This window comes from Rhinolophus hipposideros, assembly GCF_964194185.1.
Source record: "Rhinolophus hipposideros genome assembly, chromosome: 18".
In the NCBI taxonomy this organism is placed as follows: domain Eukaryota; kingdom Metazoa; phylum Chordata; class Mammalia; order Chiroptera; family Rhinolophidae; genus Rhinolophus; species Rhinolophus hipposideros.
The window spans coordinates 53579050-53601238 of NC_138064.1; the positions used below are offsets into that span (position 1 = coordinate 53579050).

Genomic DNA, 22189 nt, shown 5'->3' on the forward strand with positions numbered 1-22189 from the left:
TGGAGCTTTTTGTGGAGATTCCATCTTTCATCTCTTCTAAATCTATGGAGCTGACTCCACTTCCAGTTCCCTAGGGCTGCGTCACTCAGATCTGGCCACTTAGAGCCTTGCAGTTTTCCTGTCCCTGGGTCTGAGACTTTCCCTAAGATTGCTGTATAGAGTGATGTCTTCTTAACTGAGATGTGAGCCTGAGAGCAACAAGGGGCTGATGCCGCAGCAAGTGCCTGGGCCACATGGGTTCTGAGGCGAGAGCCAGCTCTGAGGAATGGAGAGAGGGAACTTAGACTCTTGCCACAGGATTTTTGAAAATTCTGTTTCATTCCATATCCAAAACAAAGAAGATCGATAAATTACCTTTTTTTTTTTTGTTCAAGCCAGTGTGCATTGGCTTGTAGAAAGTCCAAGGCTGACTAAAACTTGGATTAGAGGTATGGATTAGGGAATAGCACAGAATTCTTCTGGGGCTGATGGGAGGGTTCCCACCAGTTAAAAGTCAGGTCCAAATTGTGATTCCTACGCCTCAAATGCTTGACTTGACTTCTTATCAAGTTGTTCAGACTTTTTGGTGGGGCATATAATGAAGGATTCAACCTAATTATAGTGAACAATAATGATTGTACTATCTTAATAAAGGGGATCAGAAATACAAGCAATACAATAATTTATCCCCCTAGGGTGTTCTCTTCATTTCATTTTATTGCTTTGCCTGTGAATAGAGAGCTTACTGTGATCAGCTTTTACTGAATTTAAAATCTCTTGTATTTTAAGGAGTTTTAACTAAATATTCTTTAATCTTTTCCTCCTGAAAATAAAGTTCCTCTGTAAGAAGTATAAAAGTAAAATGAGTTTTCCATAGTCATTGAAATAATGCCAATATATATAAAAGATAATTAATTTCCCATTTTCTCTTTCTACTTTGTGTCCAACTCAGTGTTAACGGTCTGTTATGTATGCTTCTAGACCTGCTATGCTCAAAAATGGAAATAGAAATAATGGAAGTGTATATTTAAATATATACATTGAGGGATAGTGAGAGAGTCAGGCAGTCAGTAAAGCAGAGACACAGTCCAACAGAGAGAGTTCGATGGAGTCTGAGAGAGACCCACAGACAGGGACACAATGAAACAGAGACAGAGACAGAGAGCCACAGGAAATCCCGCAGACCCACATGCACACATGCACGCACACCTTTCACTGTTTGAAAAATCCTGTGTTCCACCTATTCATTCCCACCCTCAAAACCCTGGCAGCCACTGACTTTTTACTTGTTTCCATAGTTTTAGCTTTTCCAGAATGTCATATAGGTGGAAACATACAGTATGTAGCCTTTCCAAATTGGTTTCTTTCACTTAGTAATACGCATTTCAGTTTGCTTCATAGATTTTCATGGCTTCATACCTCATTTCTTTTTAGCGCTGATTAATATTCCGTTGTCTGGATGTACCAGTTTATTTATCCATTCACCTACTGAAGAACATTTTGGTTGCTTTCACATTTTGACAATTACGAATAAAGCTACTATATACATTCGCATGCAGGTTTCTCTGTGGACCACTCTTGGGTAAACACCAAAGGAGCGTGATTGCTGGATCAAATGGTTAGAGTATGTTTGCTTTTGTAAGAAACTTCCACGCTGTCTTCAGAAGTGGCTGTATCATTTTGTATTCCCACAAGTAATGAATGATGGTCCAAATCTTCACCAGCATTTGGTGTTATCAGTGTTACCGGTAGGATTTTTGCCATCCGAATAGGTGTGTATGGTATCCCATTGTTGTTTTAATTTGTCATTTTTTTGTCTAATGGCAGCTGTTGAAAATATTTACAAATGCTTATGTGCCATCTGTGTTTTTTCTTTGGGAAGGTGTCTCTTCATATCTTTTGCCCACTTTTTAATTGGGCTGCTTGTTTACTTATTGTTGATTTTTAAAACCAGTCTTTTATCAGATGTATGATTTCTAAAGATTTCCTCCCAGTCTGTGGCTTTTTTTTCATTCTCCTAATGGTGGCTTTCTCAGAGCTGAAGTGTTTAATTTTAATGAAGTCCAACTTCTTTCTCAAGAAGACCATTTCTGCTTTACAGATGGTGTATTTGGTGTTGTTTCTACCAAGTCATCACTAAATCTGTGTTCACCTGGGTTTTTCTCCTATGTTACATCTAGGAGTTTTATAGTTTTGCATTTTACCCTTAGGTTTATGATCCATTTTGAGTTAATTTTTGTGAAGCATGTAAGGTCTATATCTGGATTCGTTTTTGTTGTTGCATGTCTGTGTTTACCTATTCCAACAGCATTTGTTGAAAAGACTATCCTTTTGCCACTGAAGTATCTTTGTTAGGTTGTTGTAGATCAGTTGATTTTTTTAAAGGGTCTATTTATGGACTTTCTGTTCAGTTCCATTGATCTACTTGTCTGTTCCTTTGCTAATAGTACATTGTATTATTGTATTGACTATTGCAGTTTTATAATAAGTCTTCAAGTCCGATAGTATCAGCCCTGTAACTTCATTTTTCTTTAATATTGTATTCAATATTGTGTTGGCTATTCTACATAAACTTTTGCATTTCCATATGAACTTTTTCAGTTTGTCAGTATCCACAAAATAACCTGCTGGGATTTTTATTGAGATTGTGTTAAATCTATACATCTCTTTGGGGAAGAACTGACATCTTGACAGTATTGAGTATTCCTATCCGTGTACATGGAACATTTCCATTGATTTAGATCTTTGCTTTCTTTCATCAGAATTTTGTCGTCGTTCTCATCTAGCTCTTGTACATGTTTTGTTAGATTTATACTAAAGTTGTTGGGTATTTTTTTCTGCTAATGCAAATGGTATAATGTTTTCAATTTCAGATTCCAGTTGTTCACTGCTAATATGTAAGAAAGCAGTTAACTTTTTGTATACTGTGTTTCCCCGAAAATAAGACCTAGCCGGGCGACCAGCTCTAATGTAATCTCTTGGAGCAAAAATTAATATAAGACCTGTTCTTATTTTACTGTAAGACCGGGTTTTTATAATGTAATGTAATGCAATGCAATGCAATGCAATGCAATGCAATATAATATAATATAAAATACTGGGTCTTATATTAACTTTTGCTCCAAAAAACGCGTTAGAGCTGATTGTCTGGCTAGGTCTTATTTTCGGGGAAACATGGTATTAACCTTGTACCTTGCAACCTTGTTAGGAACTAATTGCTTATTAGTTCCAGGACTTTTTTTCCTTGACCCTGGGATATTCTACATACACAGTTGTGTCATTTGTGAACAAGGTATTTTATTCTTTCCTAATCTGAATACTTCTTATTTCCTTTTCTTTTTTTAATTTATTGGGGTGACATTTGTTAGTAAAATTACATAGATTTCAGGTGTAAAATTCTGTATTACATCATCTATATATCCCATTGTGTGTTCACCACCCAGAATCAGTTCTCCTTTCATCACCATATATTTGACCCCCTTACCCTCATCTCCCACCCCCACCCCCCTTACCCTCTGGTAACGACTAAACTACTGTCTCAGTCTATGAGTTTTGTTTCTCATTTGTTTGTCTTGTTCTTTTGTTGTTTTTGGTTTATATGCCACATATCAGTGAAATCATAGGGTTCTCTGCTTTTTCTGTCTGACTTATTTCGCTTAGCATCATACACTCAAGATCCATCCATGTTGTCACAAATGTTCCTATATCATCTTTTCTTACCGCCGAATAGTATTCCATTGTGTATATATACCACAACTTCTTTATCCATTCATCTATCGAAGGACATTTTGGTTGTTTCCATGTCTTGGACACCATAAACAAAGCTGCAATGAACATTGGAGCACACGTGTCTTTATGGATAAATGTTTTTAGATTTTTGGGGGTAGATACCCAGGAGAGGGATTGCTGGGTCATATGGTAATTCTATTCATAATTTTTTGAGGAACCTCCACACTGCCTTCCATAGCGGCTGCACCAGTCTGCATTCCCATCAACAGCGTATGAGGGTTCCTTTTTCTCCACAGCCTCTCCAACACTTGTTACTATTTGTCTTGTTGACGATAGCCATTCTGATTGGGGTGAGGTGATATCTCATTGTGGTTTTCATTTGCATTTCTCTGATGATTAGTGATGTTGAGCATTTTTTCATGTGTCCATTTGTCATTTGTATGTCCTCTTTGGAGCAGTGTCTCTTCAGGTCCTCTGCCCATTTTTCAGTTGGGTTGTTTGTTTTTTTGTTGTTGAGTTTCATGAGTTCCTTGGATATTAGCCCCTTAACGGAGGCACTGTGTGCAAAACTCTCCCATTCAGTCGGTCGCCTCTTTATTTTGTCAATGGTTTCTTTTGCTGTGCAGAAGCTTTTAAGTTTCCTATAGTCCCATTCGTTTATTTTAGCTTTTACTTTCATTGCCTTTGGAGTCAAATTCATAAAATGCTCTTTGAACCCAAGGTCCGTAAGTTTAGTACCTATGTTTCCTTCTATGCAGTTTATTGTGTCAGGTCTCATGCTTAAGTCTTTGATCCATTTTGAATTAATTTTGGTACATGGTGACAGATAACAGTCCAGTTTCATTCTTTTGCACATGGCATTCCAATTCTCCCAGCCCCATTTATTGAAGAGGCTGTCTTTCCTCCATTGTATGTTTTTAGCTTCTTTGTCAAAAAGTATCTGTCCATATTTATGTGGTTTTATTTCTGGGTTCTCAATTCTATTCCATTGGTCTACGTGTCTGTTTTTCTGCCAATACCATGCTGTTTTGATTATTGTAGCCCTGTAGTACAAGCTACAGTCAGGCCGTGTGATACCTCCAGCATTGTTCTTTTTTCTTCAGATTGCTTTGACTATTCTGGGTCTTTTGTGGTTCCAAACAAATCTGATGATTTTTTGTTCTATTTCTTTAAAAAATGCCATTGGGATTTTGATGGGGATTGCATTAAATCTGTATATTGCTTTGGGTAATATGGCCGTTTTAACTATGTTGATTCTTCCAATCCATGAGCACGAATGTCTTTCCATTTCTTTGTGTCTTCTTCAGTTTCTTTCAAAGATATCTTATAGTTTTCAGCATATAAATCCTTCACATCCTTGGTTAAGTTTATTCCTTGGTATTTTATTCTTTTTGCTGCAATTGCAAAGGGAATTGTTTTTTGTATTTTTTTTTCTGAGATTTCATTGTTTTCTGAGTATGTAGGAATGCAATGGACTTTTGTACGTTGATTTTGTAGCCAGCAACTTTACTGTATTCGTTGATTGTTTCTAATTGCTTTTTGGTGGAGTCTTTAGGGTTTTCTATATATAGCATCATGTCATCTACAAAGAGTGATAATTTAACTTCTGAATTCCCAATTTTGATGCCTTTTATTTCTTTCTCTTGCCTGATTGCTCTGGCAAGGACTTCCAACACTATGTTGAAAAGCAGAGGTGATAGGGGACAGCCCTGTCGTGTTTCTGAACGTAGAGCTAAGGGCTTCAGTAGGGGACAGCCCTGTCGTGTTCCTGAACGTAGAGCTAAGGGCTTCAGTTTTTCACCATTAATTATGAGATTAGCTGAGGGCTTGTCATAGATGGCCTTTATTATGTTAAGGTATTTTCCTCCTATACCTATTTTATTAAGTGTTTTAATCATAAATGGATGTTGTATCTTGTCAAATGCTTTTTCTACATCAATTGGTAGAATCATATGATTTTTGTCGTTTATTTTGTTTATGTGATGTATCACATTCATGGATTTGCAGATGTTGAACCATCCTTGTGCCCCAGGGATGAACCCCACTTGGTCATGGTGAATAATGTTTTTAATGCATTGTTGTATTCGATTTGCTAGAATTTTGTTTAGGATTTTTGCATCTGTATTCATCAGAGATATTGGTCTGTAGTTTTTTTGTGTGTGTGTTGTCCTTACCAGGTTTTGGTATCACGGTAATGTTGGCCTCATAAAATGAGTTAGGGATTAGTGACTCTTCTTCAATTTTTTGGAAGAGTTTGAGTAGGATTGATATTAGATCCTCTTTGAAGGTTTGGTAGAATTCACTAGTGAAGCTACCTGGTCCCGGACTTTTGCTTTGGGAAAGGTTTTGGATGACTGATTCAATTTCGTTACTGGTGATCGGTCTGTTTAGATTTTCCAGTTCTTCATAGTTCAGCCTTGGAAGGCTGTATGTTTTTAAGAACTTGTTCATTTCTTCTAGGTTATTGAATTTGGTGGCATATAGTCCTTCATAGTATTCTTGGATGATGCTTTGTATTTCTGTGGTGTCCGTGATAACTTCCCCTTTTTCATTTCTGATTTTGTTAGTGTCTTCTCTCTCCTTATCTTAGTGAATCTAGCTAAGGGTTTGTCAATTTTGTTAATCTTTTCAAAGAACCAGCTCTTTGTCATAAATTAATTTTGTCTATTGTCCTTTTCTTCTCCATTTCATTTAGTTCTGCTCTGATTTTTGTTATTTCTTTTCTTCTGCTGACCTTGGGTTTCACTTGTTCTTCTTCTAGTTCTTTAAGGTGTAACATGAGGTTATTTATTTGGGATTTTTCTTGTTTCTTGAGATAGGCCTATAATGATATAAGTTTCCCTCTTAATACTGCTTTTGCTGCATCCCCAAAATTTTGGTAGGATGTGTTTTCATTGTCATTTGTTTCTATGTATCTTTTGATCTCTCCTCTGATTTCTTCTTTGACCCAGTCGTTCTTTAAAATTTTAAAGTGTGTTATTTAATCTTCATGTATTTGTGTTATTTCCTGCTTTCTTTTTGCAGTTGATTTCCAGTTTCAAAGCCTTGTGATCAGAGAATATGCTTGGTATGATTTAAATATCCTTAAATTTTCTGAGGCTGATTTTATGGCCCAGTATATGGTCTATCCTAAAAAAATGTAGTCTGATATTTTAGGATGAAGTGCTCTGTATATGTCAATTATGTCCATTTCATGTAATGTGTCATTTAGGGCTGCTGTTTTGTTATTTATTTTCTGTTTGGATGATGTATCCATAGCTGTCAACCATGTATTTAAGTCCCCTAGTATAATAGTGGTTTGGTCAATTTCTCCTTTTACTTCTGTTAGTAGTAGTTGCTTGGTATATTTCGGCGCTCCCTGATTGGGGACATAAATATTGATGACTGTTATGTCTTCTTGTTGTATAGTCCCCTTTACCATTATGAAATGTCCATATTTGTCTCTTGTTATCTTTTTCACCCTGAAGTTGTTTCATCTGATAGCATTATGGCTACTCCTGATTTTCTCTGGATGCCATTTGCTTGGAGTGTCAATTTCCACCTTTTCACTTTGAGTCTGTGCTTGTCCTTGTAGCTGAGATGTGTCTCTTGGGGACAGCATATGGTGGGGTTTAGTTTTTTGATCCAATCTGCTACTCTGTGCCTTTTTATTGGTGAGTTCAGTCCATTTACATTTAGGGTGATTATTGATACGTGAGTATTTCCTGCCATTCTATCTTTAGTTTCTGGTAAGTCTCTGTCTCCCTTGTTTCTTTGCCTTTTTGTTGTTGTCTGTTATTTCTGTGTGGTGGTATTCTGTGATGTTTCTCTCTGTTTCTTCTTTTATTACAGTATATATTTCAGTTCCGGATGTTTTTTGAGTGGTTATCCTTAAGTTTATGTAAAAGAAAGTTTGATATGTAGAGTATTCCATTTTCTTCAGTACGCTTACTTTCTCCATTCCCATATTCCAGTTCAGGCCTATACTCTCCCCCTTTTTATGTTTTGGTTGCCACAAATTGTCCCTGTTGATGGTGGTCGAATAGCCTCCTTTAGTATTTCGTGTAGTGCAGGTCGTGTATTAGAAAATTCCCTCCGCTTCTGTGTGTCTGGAAAGGTCTTTATTCCTCCTTCATATCTAAAGGATATCTTTGCTGGATATATTATTCGTGGCTCATAATTTATCTCTTTCAATAGTTTGAATATTTGGTTCCACTCCCTCCTGGCTTGTAGAGTTTCTGCTGAAAAATCTGATGATAATCTAATGGGCTTTCCTTTGTAAGTTACCGTCCTCTTTTCCCTGGCTGCCTTGAGGATTCTTTCTTTGTCGTTGATTTTAGACAGCTTCAATACAATGGGCCTTGGAGAAGGTCTGTTGGGTTGAGGTAATTAGGTGTTCTATTTGCTTCTTGGATTCGAGGATCCAGTTCTGTCCACAAGTTTGGGAAGTTCTTCTCAACAATTTGTTTGAATATATTCTCTGTTTCCTTCTCTCTTTCTTCTCCTTCTGGTATGCCCATTATTCTTATGTTGCTCTTTCTGATAGAGTCAGAAAGTTCTTGTAGAGTTTTTTCATTTCTTTTAAGTCTCAAGTCTCTTTCTTTCCAGGTTTCTATCTTCGATGTCACTGATTCTTTCCTCCATCTGGTCAACTCTACTATCTAAGCTGGTTATTTCATTCTTAATTCCTTCTATTGAGTTCTTAATCTCCAGAAATTCCACTTGGTTCTTTTTTAAAATTTCAATCTCTTTCCTAAAACGCTCATGTTGTTCTTTGATTGTCTTTCTGAGTTCATTAAATTGCCTTTCTGTGTTTTCTTGCATCTCGTTGAGTTTTTTCATAACTGCAATCTTGAATTCTGTGTCATTTACGTCACATATTTCCATATTTTTAAGTTCCGTTTCTGGAGACTTTTCACTTTCTTTCAGAGCTGTCTTGTTGCCTTGGTTATTCATGGCAATTACTGATTTATTATTTCTCTTCCTAGACATCTACAGGAGTGGCTTCTGCAACAGGTTGATAAGAAGAGATCTTTCTTTTGTTTTCCAGTACTTGTTGGTAGAATGTTTTATTTTCTCTCCGACTGCAGCCTTTTTTCCCCTTTCTCTCACAGTAGTGCTATGTTTTCTCTGCACTATTCCAGCTTCTCACACAATGGGGGGATTCCCTGGGAGACGAGCTTCTCCTCTGTTAACAGTTCTCCTGGGTCATAGGGCGCCACGTCCCTATGGGGATGCGGAGAGCTTTTGAAGTTCCAAAGCTTTTTCTGCACCAGATTCAGAGCCTGTATGTTTCAGCAGTTCTATTTACTCCTGCACCGATCCACCCAGATAGGTGGGGCCAGCGGCGGGGTGAGTTGTGAGAGGTGGCCCAGAGTAATGGCACCGACCACCCCTTTGCCGGAACTGGTTGGGCTGCAAATCTGTGTCTGCGGTCCACAGTTCTCAGAACAGCTAATATTCTGTTCTTTTCATCTAACACTGCTACTGTTCCGCTTCTAGCACCGGGCAGGAGGGGGCGGGGTGAGCTCTGGGAGGGTATGGAGGGGGCGGCTAGTCTCAGTGCCTAAGGCTTCCGTTCTCTGCTCGGCAGTGAGGGCTTAAACCACCGTTTTTAGCCTTCTTCCCTCAGTCTTTTCTCTGAGGTCTCTGCTGTGAGCCTTAGGTTCATCCGTGTTATATGCTGCCCCCTCAGCCCTGTGGGCCATAAGCGGAGCCCTAGCAGTTTGAGTTCTTTCCTCTCCCGCAGCTGCGGTAGTTCCGGGAGCAGCGAGCTCGGAGCACTGAGCTAGGTCTGTGTCTGGCGCCCACGCGGCTCCATCTCCGCACTTCTCCCTTCCCTCCTCCCCCACTCGCATGATTCGCCCTCCTTGAGGTGAATTCAGTAGTGGGCCTCTTCGTCTTACCTGTCTGCTGTGCAGGGAGTCCTTTGTGGAGTTATTCGATTAGTTGTAAATTCCAGGGGAGCGTTACAGAGGCTCACCTCACTCCGCCATTTTGATGACATCTCCAGGCTTTCTAGCTTTCCCATTCTTGATTTGCTAAACTAAACTGCTTGATTGAGATATTTTTTGGTATAGCTTTTGGTTCAATTTGTGCAAGCTTCATGTAAGATTTTTGAGTCTCTCACATGTACAGCTGTGTATATGCTATGTCATTTTATGTTTTGGTAGCAGGATTAAGCTGGTTTTATAACTTAACGTTGTAATTTGTGTGATTTCAAATGCTCTGGAGCTGTATAGACAGAATTCTATTATATGTTTGTTGAAGGCTTGAAGGAAGTCATGTAAATTCCAACTGGACCCAGATATGTATATTTTTTTTATTTAAAAAGAATTCTGTTACCACCTTTAAATTTTGTTTGATGAGCTACACTGATTTTATTCAGTTTCTGCTGAGAGACAATTTGTTCGATATGTAAGACAGTTAAGAATTTATTTTATATTAATCACACCCAGAAACTGTGAAATGTGGAAGTCAGCAGGGTTCATTTTCTATCATAAGAATTTTGTTGATGAGAAGCAAACTGGGTTATCATGTGCCCTTGGTTTGTATTAAACTAGTATTACATTCAGATAGAAAGAAAGACATTATTAAAGTGACAAAGTAGCACCTCTTTTGAGGGATATATTTTCACCCCAGAATTTTATTTAAAAAATGTTGAACCTATAGAAAAGTCGTAAGAATAAAAATGTTTAATGTTTTAATTATTCTCGTTCGTAGGTGCATTTTATCTGGTATTTGAATATATGGACCATGATCTGATGGGACTACTGGAATCAGGCTTGGTTCATTTTAATGAAAATCACATAAAGTCATTTATGAGACAACTCATGGAAGGTCTGGATTACTGTCATAAGAAGAACTTTTTGCACAGAGATATTAAATGTTCAAATATTCTTCTAAACAACAGGTAAGATATATATGTTCAAAATGAGTGTTATAAAATGTATGTCTTGATTTTGTTAAAAGGATTTATAATTTAGGTTACAGGTGACCCTTGAATAACTCTGGGGATAGTTGTGCCAAACTTCTCACCCACACACACATTTGAAAATCTGTGTGTAACTTTTGACTCTCCAAAACCTTAACTACTAATAGCCTCGTGTTGACCTTGTCAGGAAGCCTTACTGACAACTTAAGTAGTTGAGTAACACATATTTTATATGGTTTATGTATTATATACTCTATTCTTAGAATAAAGTACGCTAGAGAAAGGAAAATGTTATTAAGAAAATAATAGAAAAATATATTTACAATATTTATTTATAAAAAAATCTGCATATAAGTGGACCCATGCAGTTCAAAGCCATGTGGTTCAGGGGTCAATTGTACAAGGTGTGATCCAAAAATCTGGTGAATGTTTTAATGAAAATTTATTATAGTAAAAGACACATCGCCATTAATCCCCCTGAAAAAATACCCCCTCGCGTCGAACACACTTATTCCATCCTTCTTGTCACTTTATGAAGCAGTTCTGGGAGTCCTCTTTCATGTCTGTAGATAATGCTGTCATGGCTGCCTCCATGTCCTGAATTGATTCAATACGTTTACCTTTCGTGGTCATTTTGACTTTGGAGAAGAGCCAGAAGTCACATGGTGCCAGATCCAATGAATAAGGTGGATGAGGACACACCGTAATGTTTTTATTTGCCAGAATTTGCCGCATACCAGAAGCCACGTGTGACACGGAGTGTTGTCATGATGGAGGATGATTTATGGCACACTTTATTTTTATTTTTTTTTTTTTTAATTTTTTTTTTTTCGGTTCTACTATTATTTATTTTTTTAAATATTTTTGAAAAAATATAATTTTTTTACAATATTTTCAACTTAAACACTATTTATGGCACACTTTAAAACACACCTTCTTTCAACTGTAGTTCACAGCTGACTGAATGCACGGAACAAGTTGAAACTTGTCAGACACGGTTATTAAGGTTCGACGCACCACTTTCTGTATTGGAGGTCCCTGCCTTTCCGTTGGATCGCACTTGGCAGCAGCATTCACTGTAGTTTTTGATCACACCTTGTATTTATTTCTCAAACTATTTTAACATAGTCAGCAATATTACAGCTTGGGGTATTTCTAAAGTTCTGTTAAATATACTTTAGTTAATTAACTTCCAGTAATAGTTTGTCATATACGTAAAATACTTAGTAGTTGACTTTCTTGTTTGTTATTTCAAATAATGTGAATGGATGTTCTAATAATTAGTATGATTTTAGCTTTAGTGTAAGAATGGATTTTAGAATTTTTTTAAAAAACAGTCATTACAGTTTTGAAGTGTGTACAGACATACATACACACATATACCTACATACATACATACAAACATACAAAGCTTATGGTGAATATTTTACTGAGAACATAGCCTGAATTCTGATAATTCCATTGTAATTGGTATTTATTAAGTTTAATGAAGTATGCCTGGTCCTGATTTTAGTTGATATAAAGTGTTCTATGCACCTAGCCCCTCTGAATAATGGAAAATTAAACATAAATTTAGAACAGTGGTTTAGTTCTTGAGCATTATTGACTTGAACAGATAATTTGTCTTATTAAATAGTAGACATTATCTCATTTTATTTTCATTGAAGTCTACTTTTGTAGACAGGAACTAAATAGTACTGAAATATTGTTACAGTAGTACTATTGTAATAATTGTAATAATAATAAAAATAGCACTAGTATTATAGTAGCTGAAATTACTCAGAGAAGTACTGATTTTTTACCTTATTTTATCCTGACTTTTTCTACTTGCCTTTTCCTATAGTACCTTAGGTACTGCAGTGTGATCAAAGTTCAAGTTTATATGAGTGTATTTTTGATTAGCTCTGGGAATAATATATGACTGTGTATGATCAATTCAAAGGAGACTAATAACCTTTTGTTCATTTTATTTTACTTCCACCAGAGGGCAGATAAAACTTGCAGATTTTGGACTTGCTCGGTTATATAGCTCAGAAGAAAGGTAAGAGTACTTTCAAATAAATATAGACACTGGAGACCAGTTTTAGAAGCTATCGTAAGATCACCTTATTGATAGTTTATTTGTGTAAGGAAAGGGAAATCTACTTTTCATGGTTAAATGCATGGAGTAGTAAAATTTTATACAATAATTGGATTGACAGAATTTTACACATTTATCTCAATTTTAAAATAATTTTTTTAAACACTTAGAGATCAGTGTAATTTCTTTTAAAATGTGCCATTTTAAATGTAACTTAAGTGAACTTAAGGACTCTTTTTTAGAAATTTATACTTAAATTTCTGTTGCATGTTGAGACATTAAGATGTTTGTAATTTTTGTATTTAGTGAAAAACCTTAGTATATACTTTTTTTTAAGATTCTATTGGGGGAAGGGGAACAGGACTTTATTGGGGAACAGTGTGTACTTCCAGGACTTTTTTCCAAGTCAAGTTGTCCTTTCAATCTTAGTTGTGGAGGGTGCCATTCAGCTTCAAGTTGTTGTCCTTTCAGTCTTAGTTGTGGAGGGTGCAGCTCAGCTCCAGGTCTAGTTGCGGTTTCTAGTTGCAGGGGGCACAGCCCACCACCCCTTGGAGGAGTCGAACCGGCAACCTTGTGGTTCAGAGGACACACTCCAACCAACTGAGCCATCCAGGAGCTCAGCGGCAGCTCAGCTCAAGGTGCCGTGTTCAATTTTAGTTGCAGGGGGCGGAGCCCACCATCCCTTGCAGGACTGGATTGAACCAGCAACCTTGTGGTTGAGAGCCCACTGGCCCATGTGGGAATTGAACCGGCAGCCTTTGGAGTTAGGAGCATGGAGCTCTAACCGCCTGAGCCACCTGGCCGGCCGTAGTATATACTTTTTATATTGCATGTTGAAACTTATAAACTTTGTTTTAATTATTATTTTGGACTTCCTTTTTGAAAAATTAGTTATATCTACAGCTTGTTTTAAGCTCCCTAGGACTTTTTATTTAAACAAATTATTGTGAGGAAGTTCAGTATATAGCTTCTCTTTGTGGCGCTTTTCTGGCTAAAGATGGCATGTTTCCCACTTTGGCTCCTTTTGTGCCTAGTAGTAGTGAAATATGACTTGTCTTGTTAGAACTAATATGTAATTTCAAAATAAAATTGTTTTGTGAAGTAGTGGATTATATGTAAATAAACTGGAATTAACTGAGATTAATAAAGCTCTAGTTTAGCCCATTCCTTTCCTATTAGACACCATTGTTTCTTCATTTTTAGATATATATTTAATTCTGACATTTTTTTATGTATGACAACACAGATTTCTTTAGTGTAATTATATTTAATATAATGAAATATCACTTATTTGGAATTCTTAGAAATAGGTATGTACTTTCACTGACTCTTTGCCAGTTCCTGGTTAATTGAAAAAAATCCTCTTTCGTTGAATTTTTTTAGAGTGAAAAAAATCTGTTTATTTTGAAACTTGCAGTGCCTGTGACATCATTCTGAAAATTATTTTCATTGTTTAGTGTGTAGAGGTTTTTAAATGGTGTGCTTTGGATCTATTTGAGGTCCATGAAACCCCTCAGAAACTGTGGTATGGATGTGTTGTTAATGGGCACGGCTAAGGTCCCTCTACCTACGTTAGCCAGAGTTTTTTTGGTTTTGTTTTACCTACTACGCTTCTAATTAATATTTTAAGAAAGTGTCGTATAGTTGGTTTTTTTATTTAAAGTTTAAAACTATTCTAGAGCTTAAAAGCTACAACCTTCATTTTGCATTTGAGAAAACTGAGACCCAGAAAGGATTGAGTGAGTTTAAAAATAAAAAAAATATATTTGTTGCCAGAGTCAAGAGAGTATATAGTTCAAGGTTTCCACCTCCCAATTTTTTATTCTTTCCATCCTATATAATGGTGCTTCATGGTAGAAATTGAAGGAAAAAAAGTGAATTGGTCCAAATGTTTACTTAATCCAAAATTTGACTCAAAGTTGTTTTTTTAAATTTTTTATTGGGGAATATTGTGTTGGGGAACACTGTGTTTTACCAGGGCCCATTAGCTCCAAGTCGTTGTCCTTCAGTCTAGTTGTAGAAGGTGCAACTGAGCTCCACGTCCAGTCGCAGGGGGCACAGCCCACCATCCCATGTGGGAAGTGAACCGGCAACCTTGTTGGTGAGAGCTCACGCTGTAACCAACTGAGTCATCCGGCTGCCCCTCCGGAAGTTCAGCAACAGCTTGTTGTCTTCAGTATGGTTGTGGAGAGCGCAGCTCACTGGCCCGTGTGGGAATCGAATGGGCAACCCTGTTGTTCAGAGCTCGCATTCTAACCAACTGGGCCATCCACTGCCCATGTAAAGCCAAGTTTTATCTATCAAATATTTTTAAATGGAATGTTGGGTTTTAATTAAATGTCAGGTTGTGATACGGTCCTCGTCCTGCTGAATTGATACAGGAGTTTTGAGCTTAAAGAAGTAGGAAATTTAAAATCTTATAACTTTGCATTTATAGATAGTGTATACTGAATTTTTCTGCTAAATCAAATTTGTAAGGTAAAATTTGGTGTATAAGTTTGTTTTATAAGCAAATGTCCTATCCTTCAGGGGTTTAGTACTCCTTTAAAGCTTTTCTTTTTTCAGATTTGGATAATTCCAATTTCTTTAAAATCAGAAAAGTAGGCTTACTTTAATGGAACAACTTTAAAATACATCTATTGTTCCAGTAAACTTTAATAACATAGTGATTTCTAGCATACTGAAATCTGCCTTTAACAGATTTACTGTATTGTCCCAAATTTTCTAGATATTCCTTCAAATAAACACACAGCAAATGATCTTTCATTCACATTTCTTTGTTATAAGCAGAAAGAAAGGTAGGGGTTTACCATAATACATTCATCAAAATGTTAAGTCACTTTGAAGTATTTTCTAAGTAATTAGCTAGAGACAGAATAACTGAAGTGGTCAAGAAATTATTGCAGGGTTTTTTATTTGTTTTGAAATAGAGCAGATGTCATCTTGCCACTTTGTAGCATCATCCACATTCCCACTCATTTGATTTGGAAACTCTTTCTTTGAATTTGAGAAAAATTGATGGAGTTACAGCTAGTAGGTAAGAATTGAACATTGAGGGAGTGTTACTAATATGGATCTCCTGTCAGGTGTGCTACAATGTAAGAAAGAAGGAAAACCACTGGGTTAAAATTAGAGGGAAAATGATTCTTTTAAACTTGAAGAAGCATTTTCTCATTTTGAACGTCAGTATTCATACTTCGTTCCATTTGGTGTTGGGAAGTACAGAACTTGAGAACAGAGGTTTTTGCCCCAGTTTTTCATTGCCCAGTTCATTTTTTTCGCTAGCTATTTTAAGTCCAACTTTTCCTGAGACTTTAGTCACAGTGATATACCCTCTTTGGAGTTTTTATTTTATTTTACTTATTTATTAAATTTAATTAATTAATTAATTATTTTTCACTTTATTCCTCCAGAACAGAATGAGGGGGTGGAGGCGGCCCTTGGTTCCTTCCCAAGCAGCTTGCAGGGCTTTTCATTTCCTATTTCCTGGACTCTCATAACATCCTTGAAATCCTCCCCAAGCACTACTTTTGCTATAAAACTTTTTTAACCCTTCAGGCACGGCTCCCTAGGCCCCACACCAAGCCTCTCAGCCCACCTTGGTGGCCAGGTTGCTGAATTTCCTGTTCTGATCACCGACTCCTCTGAGCTTCATTGTTTATCCTCTGGAATGATGATTTCATGTCTCCTGTCTGTGAATCTCGTTTTCTCTCCTGGAAGCTGAGGCCCGTGGCTTATACCCTGTTATATAGGAGGCAATCCATAGGTGGACACTCACTGGGCTAGCCAGTCACTAGCCCCAGCCCAGCCTTTGTTCTCTGGTCATCAGTGGAGGACTATCTACTTGATCTGAATTCTCAGAACATTGCCTCTTTTCCCATCCACCTGTTAGTCTGGAGGACATTTTACTCACGGCTAGTCACTCCATTGTTGTTGGAGCTGGGGACAGAAAAGATTCTGAAGTCAAGAAAATCTCATCGGAGAGAAAGGGTGAAATTTCTGGGCTAACTGGATTTCTGATATTCATGCTGTGCTAGGCTAATATATGGTCTTCCAGAAGATACCCACATTCTGATACTGGAGTTTTTATTTTAACAAGTGGTTGCTCCAATGCTTTTCCAAATGATGGGAGTAAATTCTCTTTATGTTACTGTGCCATATGAAAAGTATGTGCCTTCCATATAAGCTGAAATTAATTTCATTTTCTAGAGAAGAAACTATAACTTACCACAATTTACTTTTTTAATGCAAGGAACATAATAAAGCCCTTAGGCCTAAATTGGGAAACTTTGGCTAATTTAGTCCTGACATTGCCATTTAACTACTTGTAGAATATTGGGCAAGTCACTTAATCTCTGTAGACCTCATTATTCTCAACTTTAAGATGAATGACTTAAAGTCTCTAAAAACCCTTATTTATAAGGTATTGGAAAACATCTTTCATGGTTCTAAAAATTAATGTGATCAAAATAAGTCTTTAGAACATTTTGAAGGCAGTATTGCCATCTAGTGGCTTTTAATAAAATTGCCATTAAAAGCAAAACTAAATGTTCCCAAAGCTATGTGTATAGGTATTAATGGGGAAGGAAGAGAGGTATTATTACCTCTTCCTACTTGCCGAAGAACTCGGTGAGATTATATTTAGGATAAAATTACCTCCTTGATGCTGGTCTTTACTTGTGTTCTTGTCTTTTCACTCAAGCTAGAATTGCAGTTACTTTAAAGATGGGACTATCTTTTAAACTTTTGTATTTTATATGCCCTGAAACATAAAATACATTCTTAGTAACTGTTTCATTGATTTTGATCCGGGTAAAGGTCATCCTGATTTGGCGGACTCTGCTGGTATAGTTTAGTGCAGAGGGCTTTGGGAATTTTAGGTCACACAGAGGATCTTCTAGGAGACCCTGGGCAATATTGGAACCTTGGAATATAAAGATCACTCAGAACATGAATGACAATAAAGAAGGTGACTAAACAAGCTTCAGGACTGGAAATCTCATTTAGATCATTGTTAACTGTAAGATCAAGGTTAAATTGTACTTCCTTTGGTCCTAATGGAGTAGATTATGTTTCGAGTATATAAAATGGGAAAGGCAATTCATTTCTTTAGGGTACTGTGACCCCTCTTCATGTAGGGGGAATCTCATTAATTCCCGTAGTGCTGAAAACTGACAAATCTGAATTTCAAACCGTGATCTTTTTTCTGATCTCTAAACCTGTGTGTTTACTGGACCCCTCTGGATGATCCAGGTACCTTAAATTTAAAACATACTGTTACAAACCCTGTCTTCACATTTCCCAGAAAAACGCCTATTCCTTTTCCATTATTCCCCACTTAAGTTAAAGGTATCCAGTCACACACATATATAGATATGTCTCACATAGAACATGGCAAATAAAATTTAATTCATTTTCTTGCCTTTGGTCTTTCTCCCTAACAATCTTTTCCCTTGCCATTCTGACCAACTACCATCCCCTGCCCCCTGGATAATAGTAATGTTGAACTATTTGCAGTTCAGTAAACAAGGTGAGCTCTTGACTACCTTGTGAATCTGAATAAGTTGTTTCCTTTTGTATGGAATTATAATTCGAGTTACCTCCATCTGACAAGATTTGTGTTTTTCCTTCATTGTGCAGTTGGGCAATACTTCCTTCGAAATCTGCCCTGAATCCCACAGGCTACACTAGGCACATCTTCGTTTATGTGTTCAGAGAAAAGTATTCATTATTTTATGTAGTACTTGGAGTATATTATTATAATTTATATTGCTTCCAGAACTTTAAGACTCTGTCTAAATAGCTACAACCATAGTCAGTTGGTTCTTTGGTCCAAGCATCTGTTAGTGCTTACTTAGTGCAGTGCCTAGCTCAGAGTTTCAGTCAGTATTTGTTTATAAAAAAAGGAACAGGGCCGGCCCGGTGGCGCAGGCGGTTAGAGCTCCATGCTCCTAACTCCGAAGGCTGCCGGTTCGATTCCCACATGGGCCAGTGGGCTCTCAACAACCAAAAAAAAAAAGTTCATTTAAGGAAAGGAACAAACTTAACTAGCATTTGTTCATGGTACTTTATATGGTTCCCCTTCACAAGAATTATTTTAAGAGAAAGCAGCACTCTGAGATGGGTAGTGTCGATATTATTCTTCTGCACATTTTAAAGATAAACTAAAATTTATAAAACTTAAGTGTATTTCCAAGATCACACAGTAAGTGGCAGAGCGAAGTAAGAATTAAACTTGGGTCTTTTGTCAGAAAAGCTGTTTACTTTCATTATACTGGAGTGCTTCCCTGTTAAGACTCTGGACCTAACCTGGGCTACCTAAAAGTATCTTCCAGGTGGAGAGCTCTAGGGGCCTCTAAAGTCAGCTTTGGAGATACCATTAGGCTGATGGCAAATAGTCTTTTGTGGCAAATCATCTGCTCAATTTCACTGTCGGTGTTATCTTATCCTTCAAATATTGTATTTTATTTGTGCCAAATAATGTATGCTCATTTAGTCTTCAGCAGATTAGCAAGTATGTGATGTTTTCATTTCTGAATCTCCCTTAAAGCTTCCTGAATATCTAATAAAAGGTCTTACAAATGAGAAATATTTTGATACCATCAAATATTTAAAATTAATCGAGATTTCACATGAAAGATTTATTAATAAAAGTCTAATGACTTTACGTTTTAATATTTTGTTAGCCACATTAAGGTAGATGGTTTTAAAAAAAGACGAAGGAAGTGGGTTTTTTTTAGGTGTTACGTCCCAAACTATTCCCGAGAAATAGTTTCTGCTTTCTTTTCAAAAATTGTTAATGAGATTTATGGATGAAGATGTATAGTAGAAATTGCAATTCAGAATGTTTAACGTTGAGACCATTATTTCTGGATCATTACAAAGTTTTGTTTCTAGACATCCAAGAATAGCAGTTTATTGGCATTTCGTTTTGTTTTTCTCATCTAATGTCAGAGGGATTGTGTGTGTGTGTGTGTGTGTGTGTGTGTGTGTGTGTGTGTGTGTGTGTGTATGCTAGGTTATGGATGTTGTTGCTTGGAATTTAACTTTAATTATGGGAATAAATTGGAGTGGTTCATTTTCTTTTTCCCCCAGCAGCATAACATTCCACTGTATAGTTGTACTAAATAGGTTTCGCTTTTTAAAGTGTATTAATGTATCCTGTAACCTAAGAACCTGACCATATGTTTTTCAGTCCTGTTTCTTTTTCAGTAGGAGTGAATTTGCTTTTTGTGAAAACATTGGGTAGCTATCCTCAAGAATGTAATTTTTAAAAAATCCACAAGAAAAAAATAAAGCATCGTGCATGTGGTGTCACATTGGTTTGCGTTTTCTGTTTGTGATCTAAACAGGATCATCTTTAGAATGTTGGCAACGGTTAGCCAAACCTGGCAGACCAAGTTTGAAATGTTCATTTCTGGGGATTCTGGATTTTCATTAATATGTTAAACTTTAGATGGTGTATTTTCATATTACAATAATAGTACTTTAATTTTCTGGGCTTTAAATGTCCTTGTAGAAAGTGCCTTTTCCTTTTGTCTTTACATTTGTAAAGACAGCATCCTAATCGTAACATGGAATGTTTTCTTGATAATACTGTGAACAGTTATTAATTGGGTGATTCAAAACTGGCCTTGGTCTCTGCTGACTCCACCCACCTTGGCATTTGCTCATATGATTAAGGGCCTTGTGTCTGCAAACTTTCTTGAAACTTACTTCTTTCTCATTCAACACTAGGGTGGAAAGTGAGGTATGACACCTAGTTTGCAAAATTTTGGAATAAATCACCAAAAGTATTTTCTTGACTTGAAAACAATCATTTTCATTGTCTATTGTGAATGTTAACTTCTAAAAGTTTATTAAAGACTAGCTTAATAAAAATCTTATTTAAATTGTTTATTAAAAACATTTAAAGCATAATTATAGCACCACTGTCTTCTTGAAAGTTTTCTTGCTGGCTCTGCTCTCTTCCTGGCTTTATCTCCTTGCTTTCGAAAATGAGCATTTGCTCAGTCTTCTCAGGGAACCGGTGGTTCTGTGTGATTGGAGCAAGAACCAAGTAATAAAGAATTCTGCAAGCCTTTTATGGATATTCTCTAGAAGGCAACAATGGGAATTAAAAGTGTAACACATTGACATTTTATTTTATACTATCACTTTGACTATACTTTAGAAAATGGACTGACCTTATACGTCTGGGAGCAGGGGCAATCAGGAAATGGTTGCAGTAAACCTAGGTAGTATGATTACGGCTAAAACTAGGGAATGGACTTAGGTGTTGGGAAGATGGAGATGAATTATATCTAAGATGTAGAATTGTTAGAACTTCATGGTTGAATGTGTTGTTAGCCTCCATTCCTATTACAAAATTTCTGTTTAAGCAACTGGATAAATGGTTTATTAGTTAGGATAAGGTAAACTGCTATAACAAAGAGAACCTCAAAATTTAGTAGCTTAAAGAATAAGAAGTTTATATATATTTCTCACTTCATAATTTGAGTGTTTTTGCTTACCTTGGTGTATAATTAAGAATATTTAACCATATCATTAGATCAAGTGGTGATTCTGCTTCATACAGTCATTCAGGGATCCCAGTGGGAAGATCTGCCATCTTTTTTACATGACTTCCAAGGCTGTCACCATCTCTGTCAGCCCGAAGCTGGAAAAGAGGGAGGAGTGTTATGAGCCAGACAAAAAATGGTGCTGATCACATATGTTCATGTTCTGTTGTGAGAATTTGGTCATGTGACCATACCTAACTACAGTGAGGATGGGAAATGCAGTGTAGGTGGGCAACTACTATCGAAGAAAGGAAGAACAGATTTTAGAAGACAGCAAGCAATCTCTGCCATAAACAGTAAAGCTGCTTGTGGAGACAGGAAGCAGCAGGTTTGCGCCGAAAGATAATAAATTTCTTTTTGGATGTGCTAAGATACAAGTACATAAAGGACTTCTAAGTTTGCATGTGTAATAAGAACAGAAAAATGATTGTAAGATGACATCAATTGAAAAAAATACTTTTGTTTCTGTGTAACAATGTTATGATACAGAAATTTAAAAGTTATTGTTCTTGGAAAATATCAAAAGGAGGAAAGTGGGAGTGAAAATCGGAAGGAAGAGGGAAAGGACCTCAGAACAAGGATTGTGTTTATTGTTATGTAGTTATGGCATTAAGTCAGTCAATTAAAAATATTAAGTGCTTACTCTATGCCAAACACTGACCTAGGTAATACCTGTGGTTTAGGTATTAGAGATACAGCTATGAAAGATAGACCAATTCCATTGTCTCATTTACATGGTGATGAGAAAAAGTAGACAATGAACCTGTTTAGGTATTCTCCTTCTATGTGATTCTTTTTTCTTTCTTAGAAGGTTTTTAAACAAAGTTAGCAACTCTAATTTGTAAATTTTAACTGGGATTATCCAGAACCCCCAAATACTTGAAGGGCCTCGGATTTCGCTCTGAGCATCTACTCTGCGTTTTATCT

At 36.7% G+C, this 22189-nt stretch overlaps 2 protein-coding genes across 7 annotated transcripts in view; one reads left to right on the forward strand and one right to left on the reverse strand.

Moving 5' to 3' along the window:
* CDK13 (cyclin dependent kinase 13) overlaps window positions 1-22189 on the forward strand; it is a gene marked incomplete at its 5' end in the record, with an annotated part of 105780 nt that overhangs the window by 54335 nt on the left and 29256 nt on the right. For all 4 annotated transcript variants that reach the window (XM_081080024.1, XM_081080026.1, XM_081080025.1 and 1 more), the window contains 2 exons: window positions 10411-10600; window positions 12606-12662. In XM_081080024.1, coding sequence (XP_080936150.1) covers window positions 10411-10600; window positions 12606-12662 — 247 coding nt within the window. The remainder of the gene's footprint in view (window positions 1-10410; window positions 10601-12605; window positions 12663-22189) is intronic.
* The window catches only part of MPLKIP (M-phase specific PLK1 interacting protein), a 67467-nt gene continuing 65868 nt past the window's right edge, over window positions 20591-22189 (reverse strand). For 2 of the 3 annotated variants that reach the window (XR_013995370.1, XR_013995372.1), the window contains 2 exons: window positions 21215-21360; window positions 20591-20797 (listed from right to left, as the gene is read on the reverse strand). The gene's annotated coding sequence lies outside the window, so the exon portion shown is untranslated. The remainder of the gene's footprint in view (window positions 20798-21214; window positions 21361-22189) is intronic. The other variant, XR_013995371.1, reaches the window with a different exon arrangement.